Source organism: Talpa occidentalis, unplaced genomic scaffold (assembly GCF_014898055.3).
Source record: "Talpa occidentalis isolate TD23 unplaced genomic scaffold, MPIMG_talOcc4v2.1 talOcc4.5, whole genome shotgun sequence".
Lineage (NCBI taxonomy): Eukaryota > Metazoa > Chordata > Mammalia > Eulipotyphla > Talpidae > Talpa > Talpa occidentalis.
The window spans coordinates 116912131-116925490 of NW_023604861.1; the positions used below are offsets into that span (position 1 = coordinate 116912131).

General features: G+C 38.2%; 1 protein-coding gene across 3 annotated transcripts in view; it reads left to right on the forward strand.

Moving 5' to 3' along the window:
• CDKL4 (cyclin dependent kinase like 4) overlaps positions 1–13360 on the forward strand; it is a 67781-nt gene that overhangs the window by 43357 nt on the left and 11064 nt on the right. For 2 of the 3 annotated variants that reach the window (XM_037528185.2, XM_037528186.2), the window contains exon 10: positions 5582–5920. The exons of the other annotated variant lie outside the window; for it this stretch is intronic. In XM_037528185.2, the coding sequence (XP_037384082.2) occupies positions 5582–5749 (168 nt within the window). In that variant the 3' untranslated portion in view covers positions 5750–5920. Of the gene's footprint in view, positions 1–5581; positions 5921–13360 lie in introns of those variants that run through there. 3 annotated transcript variants of the gene reach the window in all.

Genomic DNA, 13360 nt, shown 5'->3' on the forward strand with positions numbered 1-13360 from the left:
ATGGCTGAGAGAATAGCTATTAAGTACAAGTGAAATTGAAACTTCAATTTTCAAATTGTTCAATTCCTAAGAAAAGTAAAGTAAGTCCTTGGCCAGGATCCCAAGAAAGTTCCATCTAGCAACATTGCCAGGAGATTTTCCGTCTCTTTCAGTATGCAAAACCCCAGAACATTATTTACAGTATTTTTATTTTATCTCAACTTGCTAACCACCATTTACTTTATCTTGCAAAAATTTACATTTCTTTTTTTTAATTGTCAGAATTTCTCAATCCATAAAGGAAGTAAGAATGACTAATGCAATTGAATATGTTAGGAAATTTGACAGGATCAAAGCTAGGGAGAAGCATTAAATCATGATAGAAATCTCGTCTAAACTAGTAAAAAGGAAATAAATATTTTAAATCAATATTCCAAACATAAAGCAGCTATCACATGTTGAAATACAAATCATTGGTGCATAATGGAGGCACATTGTGACTTTTTTCATTTATTCTGAGTTTTACTAACTTATGAACAACATACATATTTACGTTCATTTCTCCTCTGATGGCCTTGGCAGGTTGGTTCAACACAACTAAATCTCATTAAACCCTTGTCAGATGTCAGGTATTGTGCTGAAGACTTCATAATATGCTCTCATATACGCTCCCAAACAAAGTAGGAAGTAGGTACTGTCCACATTCACAAGTAAGAATTCTGAGTTTCAGGGCCATAACCAGGAAATGGCAGTGCCAGCTTTAAAAATTCCAGAAAACTTCACCCAACTTTTCACTTATATTTGCATTTAGAAAGAGTAAGCATTAATTATCTAAAGCCAAGCCCCTTTTGTTGGGACATTGTCAATTTTCAGTAAATTCTTACATTCTAATATTTGTCATTTCTCTAAGGCCAATCTTAATTAAAACAAAGATGTAAAAACAGTGTGTCCTTAGCTGAATGGCTAGCCCCAAGCTATAACAAGATGTTTGTTTTCTTGCCTGTGTATCTCACCATGTTTGTGAATGAGGCACCTGCACATTTCTCTGCTGTATATGCAAATCCTGCCTATAAGAAAGGGGATGGTACTGAAATTATCACAAAATTTGACAGTCATATGAATGCTACATTAAAACACAGAATAAGACCTTGAAAAAGCTAGAGGACTCAAGAAATGTTAAATAGAGATGAACTAAGACTTAAGACTTTGACATCTTCTATATATAATTAAAAAATAAAAGGGATAATTAATTTCCAGAAGCAAAGATGATAAAAATGTTCTAAAATTAGATAGTGGTGACAGAGTACAAAATCTGCGAATATACTAAAAACCATCAAATTGTGTATTTTCAAAGAGTGAATTTTATGGTATATAAATTATACCTGAATAAAATTTTATTTATTTATTTATTTATTTATTTATTTATTTATTTATTGTGGGACCCTCGCTGGTGGCCTGGGAACGAACTGGCGCTGCAGAGGCTGCGGACAGCCTCGCAGCCCAGCGCTCAACCACTGGGCCACCAGGGGAGGCCCAAAATTTATGTTTTTAAAAGAACAAGGCTATATTTAAAAAGCAAGATAGACAATAAAACCAGGGATTGATACATTTTTTTGGTTTTATTTATTTTTATTTATAGTCTCTTCTCGATTCCATATGACAGTTTTGCCAGTGAATTTGGTCTGTGTCACATTAGCTTAATAGATCAAGAACATTGCTTCCATTTGTCCATTGTAGTATTAAGTCAGGTTTTGGAATTTCTATTGGGGTTGAGAAATTGTTTTCAAATAAGACTCTGGAATATATTTCCAAAGAGAGTACATTTTTCCCATGAGAATTTCTCTAAATAGAAGCCATAAACTAAGGTCTTATTGACTTCTATTTTAAAAAATAGAAATATTAATCTGTAGCTCTTTATATTCAAGCATATATTTGTGTACAAGCATACATTTTAAGCAAAATGCCTGATGATAAGTACACACAAATTGATCTAGGAATCGCTCTTCTTCAATTTTATCATACAATATAATGAGCAGAAAAAGTCTTGAAAACAAAGATTACATCCTATTATTATCTTTATTTATAGTCATGAGAAGGTGGAAACAAAAATATCTAAATGTTCAAGAATAGGAAAATTTGGGGGTATAATAGAATGTTGTACAACCCTTTAAAGTAGGGTTTTATTTATTTTAAGATATATATATATTTCTGATTATAGATATAATAACAATATATACATTATTTTAAAAAATTAACCTCCAGGGAAGGGCACAAGGGACTATGGTGATAGTACATTGGTGAATTGGTGGTGGGAGTTTCACGGAAATTACACCTGAGAGAAGAAAGCATACATTGTACAAAAATGAAGAATGATGTAAAAAAAAAAATCAACCTCCAGATGTTAACCCCTCCAACCCTAATAGATAGCCAAAGTTAAATGCTTGATGAATATTTAATATTACCATACTATAAGACTGCTTTGCAATTTGCTTTGTCCACTTTGTAATGAATCTTTATGTCATTTCCTGCACATCTTCCACACTGGTTTGTTTGGAGGTTTTTAAATGTTGTCTTTAAAAGTATTCCAGATTTAGAGAGATGTTCATGATACACTTTAAGTGAAACAAAAAAAAAGCAAAATATACATTATATGATATGATCCTAAATTGGATAGGAAGGGGGAGTGACAAAGATTATATATATATAAACCTATATAAAAGACTAAAAGAAAATAAAATGGTTGATTCTAAGTGGTAGAACTGTGAGTAATTTAATTTTCTTCTATATAATTTTTAAAAAATATTTTCCAAGTCCTCTGTGATGAGCAGTTTCAAAATAGCACTAGCTTTTTCTACTTCCAAAAATAATATAGGTTTCTTATAGGCAATCTGGAAAATAAAGATAAACCCAAATAAGAAAATAGGAAGTCATTTGGATTCCAAATACCCAGAGATAATAACTGCTGCCATTCAGATATATTTCTTAAACCACCTTTTTCTCTGTGTGTGTATATGTGTATGAGTATATCTTTTACAAAAATTAAGCATACTGGCCATAATTTTTGTAACTACCCTTTGTCACTTAGATGTGAAGGTTTTAAAAAATTTCATTAAACAACCATCTACAAAATGATCTCTTGGACCATAATTCATATATAAGATTCAGGTGTTTATACTTTTTGCCTTTATAATTGACACATGAACATTTGTATGGATAAATCATTGTGCATATAAACTGTATAATATTTTCATTTGTATAAACAGCTAGAAATGGAATTTCTGAGTCAGATGGTGTGCAGAATTTTAGTGTTTTTGATACTTCATGCCAAGACATTCTTTAGAAAAGATTTAGCAAGTTTTCTTCCGAGCAGTGGTATGAGATAGTGATCATTTCCCACACTTTCAGCAGTTCCAAGTGTTATTAATATGGAAACTAATTTTTATTATTTGTTTCTCTTAGTAGAAAAATGTTCATTATAGAAAACTTGAAATGTACAAATGAGCAGACAAAAGAAAGTAAAAATACCTAATGATATCACCATCCACTGATTCTGTGTGCATGTGTGTGTATACTCATATGGTTATATATATATGTACTTAACTTATTAAAATTGAATCATAACAGTCAATATAAAGCATTAACTATGTGTTAGGCCTTGTGCCAGGTGTTTAAAATAAATTATCTCACTGAATCCTTATGCCTCTTTAAAATAATGTTAGTATTTAATATATCCATTTTTTAAAAAGAAAAACTAAGTGGAGAAAAACTATATTTATCTGGTAATATAGTTACTCTTTGGTAGAGCTGAGAGTAAACTTTGTCCAGAGTTCCTATTCCTATATCCATTAGGAGCCGCTGGAGGGGTCTGTTCCTTGTCACAACGGATGGGCAAGAGTATTTATTACTTTTTTTTTTAAAGATTTATTTATGTGTAGAAGAAGTGGGGTACAGGCCAGACGTGTTGGGGGGAGCAGGAGTGAGATGATTCAAAAGAGACAGAGTGGGGAGCAGAACAGGTGGATTTTACTAAAATACACTGCTAAGGGGGGAAGTGGGCGAGACAGGGGAGGTCTGCTGCATCATATGTGGGCAGGGGATCAAACTCAGGTCGCAACATTGATAGCACTGAGATTTAACCCCTCGGCCACCAGGGAAGCCAAAAGTATTTATTACTTTTAATTAAAAAGATGTTTGCATATAAACAATTAATAGAATGAGTAAGTGAATGAGTGAATGAACATGGAAAGGATGGAGGGACCAATCCTCCTTAGAGAATCCCAAATAATATATGTAGATAGGATTCTCTCTAAGAAGTGGAGCATGGGCCTCCCTGATGGTGCAAGGGGTTAAGCACAGCATTGTCAAGCTATCTACAGCCTCTGCAGCATGAGTTTGATCCCCAGCCAGCCAGGGAGCTACCTATATGGTGCAGCAGACCTCTCCTGTCTCTCCCGCTACTCCCCTCAGCAGTGTGTTTCAGTCAGTCTGCCTGTTCTGTTCCCCACTCTGTCTCTGGTGAATCCTCTCCCCTCCTGCACTTCTGGCCAACATCCTAATTCTTGTATGCATAAATAAATAAATCTTTTTAAAAATTAAAAAAAAGAAAGAAGTGGAACATAGTTCCCCTCCCCTTGAGTGTGGCTTGGACTTAGTCACTTCTAAAGAACAAAGTGTGGAAATGAAAAACATAGTAACTTTAGAGAAACCTGACAAACGCCTCACCCCACAGGATCTAAGTTAGCATAAACAGTGATCAATCATGTTCATATCATATGCCCCAACCTGGCAGTGAAAAGAAGGGTATATCATCTTGGTATTTTCCCCACAACCCATTACCCCAGTGTAATAATGAAGGAAAAAAACCATTAGCTAAACCCACATTGAGGAACAGCCTACAAAATACCTGACCAGTACTCTTCAAAACTGTCAAGGTCAATGAAAGACAAAGACAGACTAGGAAACTGTCACAGATGAGAGAAGAAAAGAGACATCACCACTAAATGCCATGTGGGATCCTGGATTGGACCCTGGAACAGGAAAAGGACAAAATTGGAAAAACTGGTGAAACCCAAATAAAATCTGGAATGTAGTAATGTACCGATGTTGGTTTCTGGATTTTAACAAATGTGCCATAGTTTAACAATGTAAGCTGTTATTATTAGGGGCATCTTGATGAGATTATTCAGGAACTTTGCAACTTAAATCTAGAATTATTCCAAAATTAAAAGTTTATTTTAAAAAAATGCTTGTTTTCATACAAACACCACTTGTAGACTGCAGACATCAAGTTCCAGCTACAGCAGACTTCTCAAACTGTCAGGGTCTGAACCAGTCGCCTTTCTCTTTGTCATTGTTTGCCTGTGAGTGTCCAGCATCCACCCAGAGTGTGGCCAAAAGAGAACATTCAAATGGGGCAGAGCAGACGAATCTCTAGGGCCTGATCCCAACGACTCCAGCTGGCTTTCCGCTAGAGTTTTATAGTTTCTGCAGGACTGATAGGCCCCATGTCACTCATCGATTAATCCATGTCTGCTATATTTCTATCTTGATTATCTGTAAGCAGTAGAGGAGGTGGTAAAATCCACTCCTGTTTTCACTTCAGGCAGCAAGAAGTCTGGAGTTAGATGCTCTACCACAGTGCTGGCTGGTATCACAAGGGCTATGGAAAAGAAAAGTGAGTGAAGATCACCAATTCTTTCCAATCTGGGACCCAACAAAATGGCTCCTCCAGGAAGGTGGCAAGCAGAGAATACAACCATCAAGGACATAACAAAGTGGGCTTCAAGAATTGTGACCATCAGGCAATTAAAGGGATCCAGAAATTTGTCATGAAGGAGGTGGGAATGTAAGGTGGGTATATTGACACAATATTCAGCAAAGCTGTTTGGGTCAAAGGAATAAGAAATGTCCCACACAGTATCTATTGTATACCAGCCCCGAAAATGTGATGAGAATAAAGATTCACTAAAGAAGCTTTACACTCTTCCTACCTGTGTAGCTGTTGCCACTTTCAAAAACCCACACAGTGCGGATGAGAACTAACTGCTAATTGTCAAAGACATCAACCACAAAAAATAAAAGATCACCAAGTACCCAGGGAACAATATAACCTTGTTTGTTATCATTAGCTGGACTATCTTCCCAGTATTTCTTTAGATCACGAACCAGAGCCGTTTCCCTGGTTACGCAGGCCCACTCACTAGGACAAAGGGCACAGTGGATGTGTCATTCCAGGAATTTGTAACAGCAAATGCCAGGCTTTCACGTGAATATGTGTCTTGTGTCATAAGCCTTTGAAAGAGGCTATTTGTGGACTCAAAGACTACTAGAGCCCTCTACTACTTGTAATCTGCTGCCTTATTTTTTTTTTTACTTAATAAGCCATGAACATCTATCCATGTTATTAAGTGTTCTACAAATCATTCACAAATATCATCTCAAAATGGCAGGTAAATGAAAGAACACACATCAGAGGAATACTCTGTGTTGTTTATAAGAACGAGGTGGCTCTCCATGTGCTCAGATTGAACAATCTCCAAGAAGAAATAACTGTAAAAGCCAGAGAACAGCAGTGTGGATGATGCCACAAGAGAAATAAAAAGGTATACATTTATACATACATGCACAGGGAGAGACTGTCCCTGGAAGAAAAAATTAAAGGGAAACTATCATTTCCCCTCAAGGAGGAAACCCAGTGGCTTGAGGGTAGAATTAAAAAAAAGGTTATTTTTTTTTACTAAATAGGCTTTTGTGTCTATTTTCTAATTTTGTAAGACACTCATGAATTATTTGTTTTAAAGGGATAATTTTTTAAACTTACACCATCATGGTTAATGCTGCCTGGCATGTACATTAGCCTGTTTCCAATTATCATTATTGTGTATAATACTTTTTGCCACATCTTAGGAGTTAGACCTTTGTCTATATTGACACTAATTTCTTTCAAACAACCACAAGGGAAATTGCTGGATCAAAAAGTGAAACATTTTTAGAATTTTCTATCTCTTTAGCTAAATTCTCCACAAACAAACAAACTTCCATGTATCCCTTTACCATAATATATCTCTATAGCCTCACTAATAGAGGAGGTTTTTTTTTTTTTTCATTTTGATAGGATAAAAACATGACTTAACATATAAAAAGCTATGTGTATGTTGTTTTGTTTCATGAAGAACAAGAGATGCAAGCTTCCCAAGTCCTTGCATATATGAGATACCTTCATAAGTTTTAATGTTACAGATTTTAGAGTCAGAAAAACTTCTCTCACAACTTGAAAACATGTCTCCATTATGCTCTAAAATGTAACTGCTGGGCCTCCCAGGTTGAGCGCTGGGATGTGGAGCTGCCCGCACCCTCTGCAATGCAGGTTCGATCCCTGGCCACCGGTGAGGGCCCCACATGGCACGCAGACCTCTCCTGCTGCCCGCTGCTCCCCTCAGCAGTGCATTTCATCAGTCTGCCTGCTCTGCTCTCCCCTCTGGCTCTGGTGAATTCTCTCACCCTCCCGTGCTTCTGTCTATACCCAGAGCTTGTATAAATAAATCAATCTTTTTTTAAAAAAATGCCTTTAAAAATAAATAAATAAAATGTAACTGCTGAACTTAACTCTGACTTGGATCCTTTTATTAGTTACCATATTTCTTTCCTCTGAAAGCTTTTAGAACTTGGAGTTTGTATTAGCTGGCTTTCACTAGATAATGCTGTGTAATATACTCAAAATCTTAGGAGCTCCCAACAGATATTTATTTCCTGCTCATGCTGTAAGTCAGTGGCTCTGCTCCAGCCTGTGATTTGAGGAAGGGTGTGTGTGTCTTCTCATCCAGGATCCCAAATTAGGGTACTGCTCCATTATAGAAAATGCCATTCTCATAGCAGAGGACAGAGGGACAAAAGGCCTAGAAGAAACTTGAAATGCCTCTAGAATCTTCTGTTCCAATAATGGTATAGATCACATCCACTCATAATCAGATGCCCAAGGCAAGTCCCTGGGTCAAGTCCAAGTAAAGTCTACCTGTGGGGAAGAAGAGAGTGAATAGGTCTTCTTGGAGTCCTGAATTTTTCCCTAGGAAGTGTCCATCCATGAATTCACTTCCTTTTTTTTACGAAATTTCTGCTCAGATAAGGCAATCTGTAGGGTAGTAACATTTACCAAGATTTGGAAGAAAATGAGCAGACTGAGGCAGGAGATTTATAGCAGTTGCACAAAAACCTTGAAATTTCAACTTGAACATTCATGAATATGAGTCATTTGACTCCCCTACCACAGGTGTCTCTCTCCCCCCTCATCCCATGCAGCAACTGTACATCTTCTCTGTCCTGTCTGGCCTCTTATCTCTCCTTCTCACTCTCTTCAGTTCTTGGAATTTTGGGATTGATATTCTGGAACTTGAGCAGGAAGTGGTGACATGACAGAAGAAGATTAAAACAGGCCTGTTTCAGTTATCTTTTGTTGCACAACAAACCACCCCAAAACTTGGTGGCTGAAAACAACAGCCATTTTATTATCTCTCACAATTCTGTGGGAAAGTCAGTGCTCAGAAGAATGATTATTTTTCGCCAGTCTCATTGTGGGCATCTCATGTTGCTGCAGTCAGATAGTGGTGGAGCTGAAATATTCAAGATGGCTTCCCTCACGCCTGCCCAGAAAGCTGGGCTCAGCCAGGTCACAGGCACAGCCAGACCTCTCTCTTTACCTCTAGAATCACATAGCCCTTTTCTGTCCAAGTGATCTCGCCATCAGGATAGAAGGACTTCTTTCATGTTTGCTCACAACTCCAAACACACAAAAGTAGGAGCTTCCAGGCCTTCTTAAGGAACTAGTGCTCTCAACAGGCAAGGTGTTCCTTCTGCCACTTGCTTTTTTTTTTTTTAGATTTATTTATTTATTTATTTATTTATTTATTTATTTATTTATTTATTTATTTATACAAGCACTGGGTACAGTCAGAAGCGCCGGAGGGTGAGAGAATTCACCAGAGCCAGAGCAGGGAGCAGAGCAGGCAGAGGGACCGAAGTACACTGCTGAGGGGAGCAGCGGGTGCTGCAGGAGAGGTCTGCGTGCCATGTGGGACCCTCGCCAGAGGCCGCGGATCAAACTGGTGCTGCAGAGGCTACAAGCAGCTCCGCAGCCCAGCTCTCAACTGCTGCGCCACCAGGGGAGGCCCCCTTCTGCCACTTTCTGTTGGTTAAAATGAGTCTCATGGTCAACCCAGATTTAGTGTGGCAGGGGCCCATACAGAAACACACAGAAGGCATGCTGCATTTGGCTCAACTTTGGAGAAAGATACTGCTTTGCCTTAACTACAATGGTTAATAGCATTCATGTCTCTTATAAAGTAGTAATGAAAGCTTTGTAAGAGATACCTCTATACTTTTAATATACTTATACATTTTAAAATCAATCAACTATACTCAGTTCATAAGGCTAAAGACATTATCACACTACCACCTCTCTTTTTTCTGACTTTTGACTGCTATGATTTGCATCAAGATTGATAACATCCACAAGTTCTATAATTAAGACTTGTTTTCCATGCTTCTTTATAGATAGGTCCCGAAAGTTCAAAAACCATAAGCAAACTTTACATTTCATTCATTATCCAGCAAAATTTCTAAGAAATTGATGTGAGGTAAGTGTTGTCTAGGCATAGCATGAACAGGACACAGAAATCCCCTGCCCTTGAGAAGCTGCAGTCTCAGTGGGAGAGCAAGACAATAAAACAGAAAATAAACAAATGCAAAGTAAAAGTTCAAGTGAAGAAAAATAAAGCAGGGAGAAGAGGTAAAGGCCAACTCAATGGAGGGGGAGGCAACTTTCAGGTGGAGGCAGTGCCTTTCTGATAAAGCAACACTTGATTTGAAAACTAGAGAGAGCTGATGCTTGTACACCTCAAAATGGTGAATTGTATGGTATAGGGATGACCCTTCAGCTTTTTACAAAGGCAAAAACAGTCACATGGGAAGCGAAATATGAACATGGGAGAAGCCTGTGGCTGAAGAATGTGACGTGGGAGAGCTTGAGGAAGGAGCCGACCTAGTGAGCTTAAGCACAGGATGCCTGCAACTGAGGAGCAGGGGAGAGCAACACACTACTCAGGGATGAAGCAGGCCCGCAGCACGGTGAGGCTAGTGTGGGCGCTGGAGACCTATCTGCTAAGATGCTGCCTGCGGGTGAGTGACTTCCTTTGCCACCAAGTTTTGGTGGCAAAACGTGGTCATTAAAATGATAAAATGACATTGATGTACAGTGAAAAATTAAAGCGCATTCACATAGAGGGGATGGATCAGCTAAGAAAAGAACAGTAAAGAGATAATAGCTAAAGTGATTACATTGGGATAAAAAACTAAACATCTCTAAGTAGCCTCTGAGTTCCAGTGATTCAAACTACAGAGAAAGCTTCCATATCAGATTAGCAGACATGTCTGCACCACAGACTCTTAGAGATCTGTATTGATAGGTGTTCTGCCACCCTTGACACGTAGCTTTCAATGTCCGTCTAGTCATCACCATTAAAACCAAAAGGAAGAGAGAACAGGGAAAGTCCAGGGCCAGCAATTTCCTTTGAAGTGAGAGAGCTGGAAATTTCCCACATCCCACTAACTCAAGTTCCACTTACTGGAGCTTAGTCAGCACACCGAGGCATCTGGGAGGCTGTTAGTGTGCTCCTTGGGCAGGTGTCTCTTGGCTGCATTTCTTTTCTGTGGAATGAGGGGTGTTCAGGTTTTGATGAGCAGCAGCTTGCTCTGCCACTGTGTTATCACAGATGGCCTGGTGAGTGCAGGGAGGAGCATGGTAGCCAAGCCGGCAGTGTGGCTGTTTGAGGACCCAAGCAGAAGAACACACGGGAACCCAGTCAGGGACTCTCAGGAGGCAGCATCCCAAGGAATCTCGGAAAGAGCTAGAGGAAACTTTGAAGGGGGTTAATTTCATGCAGTAAACTTGGTCAGAGATTCATCATCCTAACCTGAATGACAGATGGTATTTTTTTCCCTTTGCTTTTTGAGAGTGGCAATGTGGTGGACTAGAAGGAACAGGGAGCTTGGAATCAGGAGGGCTGGGATTAAATCTAAGTTCTGCCTACCACTTAGTTATTTTGAGATTAAAAATCTCATTTTCACTTTCTTCACCTGCAAACTGATTAAGACCCTTCCTCCTTCACTTGTTGAGAGTTTCAAATAAAACAGGATTTTAATGTCCTTTATAAGTTGTAAAATGACATGCAAATATAAAACTACTTCCAGGTTGGAACACATGTGGAGGATGGGGAGAATGGCATCCCTGGAGAGGGCCATGGAAGCTCTGCTCTCCCCATACCTCGCCTGTGCATCTCTTCCACCTGGCTGTTTCTGAATACCATCTTTGTAATAAATCAGGAAAATATAAAGTAAATCAGTGACCTAGTGAGCAAAATATAAAATAGTAAACTTCTTTAGTTTATCTTGTTATGAAATGACATCATGCAAAGATCTAAAAAGAAAAACCCTCACCATCCTCTTGGCACCTCTCCTCTGCAGGTAAAGTCCTAGTCATTAGTTCCTGATGACTCAGACCCATACTGGAATGGGAGAAGTTTTGTGTAAATCACCTGACTGTTAAAAACTGAGGCAATCAGAGAAGGGGGGTGGTGGGGTGGGGGTGGGAAAGGGAAGCACCCAATGGAACATGGTAGAGGATTGTTGGGTCAAGGGTGGTAGGGAGGGTGTGACAGTGCAGGTTTGTAGAAATTTGAACCTATAATCCCTGGAGCAGATAAACAAAGATGTAAACTGACTTTACCTCAATAAACATAATTTGGGGAATTAATCCAGGATCATTAATCTGAAGGAAGTAAGTTATGAGTCGTCTTGCTTTCCCAATTTTGCCCATTTGGATATGTGGACAGAGGGACCTGATATTTAACAGCATCAGCATAAGCCTATCGGAGCTGCCTTTTACAGGTATGTAAGGAAGGGACTCTAGAAATGACAAGCCCGATGACCTCCAGCTTCAAGCAACCATCTTGAAAAAAACAACCTCTTTGTAAATTCAGTGAAAAAGGCAAAAGAAAGAATGTTCACCCAATAAGCCCCAAACCAAAATGCCAACTGTAGAGAAGGAAAGAAAAAGAGATTAAAACATTTTTTCCACAAGTTTTTCTTCAAGTGATTTTAACATCCTAAACCTATCTCATCATGAACTCCAATGTATTATCACAGCCAGCCATCAGCAAACTGTGAGAAAGGCCATCTGCCTCTGTCTCCTGAACTTTGGCATGCAAACAGCCACACTCTAAGACACCAGGAACCTACATCTATTTTGCTTTTGCCCTTTGCCCTAGGGAAACCCCATTCTCAGGAGAATTGCTGAAGCACTCATTCTTCTTGAGGTATAAATGTTTTCTTTTTTTCTGTCTGACAAAATTTTAAGCCAACAGAATCGATCTCTACCTGTGCAATTTCGGGTGTTATCAACATTATGCTTAACGGCCCATTTCCAAAAAGTCTCACATAAAATAAGACTTGTTATTTACTATCTTTGCCAATTTATTCCATGAAAAATGGTGTCTTATTTGTAATTTGCATTCTTTTCAATTATAAGCTTTTCAAACACGTTTCTGCCATTTATGTCTTCTTTTGTTTCTTATGTCTTCTTTTGAATACTGCTTATTTTATCATTTGGTAACTCAGGAGAAAGAGCAATAGACAGGAAGTTGAGTCAAGACTCCTACCCAGATAACACAGGTTAGGTCCTGGTTTCTTCATTAATAAAATGACATGGCCTGGTCCAGGTGACTGGTATTCTTCAAGAGATCTAAAACACATAATGTCTAGTTTTCTAAAATTTTTTGCTTAAAAATAATTAAAAAGACAGTAGCCAAAATCTTTTGCTGCCCTTCCAAATAGCAACCATTCATCTGTAGCCTGAATTTATGTCAACACGTCAATTTGCATCAACATCTATAGCTATACTTCTTTTAACTAATTCAAAACAGATTCTTACCTGGGGTCTCTGTTTACCTAAATTGTGATGATAGAAATTAGTTTAATAATTGTCTATCTTAGACATTATCTACTAAGTATGAGAATAAGGCGATATTAGGTTGTATTTGCATCATTTAAATGCTGTAAACCTTATGTAGACACAATGTGACTCAAGTAACAAATTGTTAAGACAATTAAGACCAGTACCTGCCATTCAACTGATAAATTCCAGATTATCAATAGGAGTGATGGCTAAAATACCACCATTCTTGTTAAAAGCATAATTACCTAAAACCCTACTTTGCAGAAGGGTAACTAGAAGGAAGAGGATTCTGGGCTGGGAGCTGTTTTTCTTTAAATATTATGAGTATCTCTGTCCAGTCCTCTCATGCTTGTAATGTTTCTGTTGCAAAATCTGCTG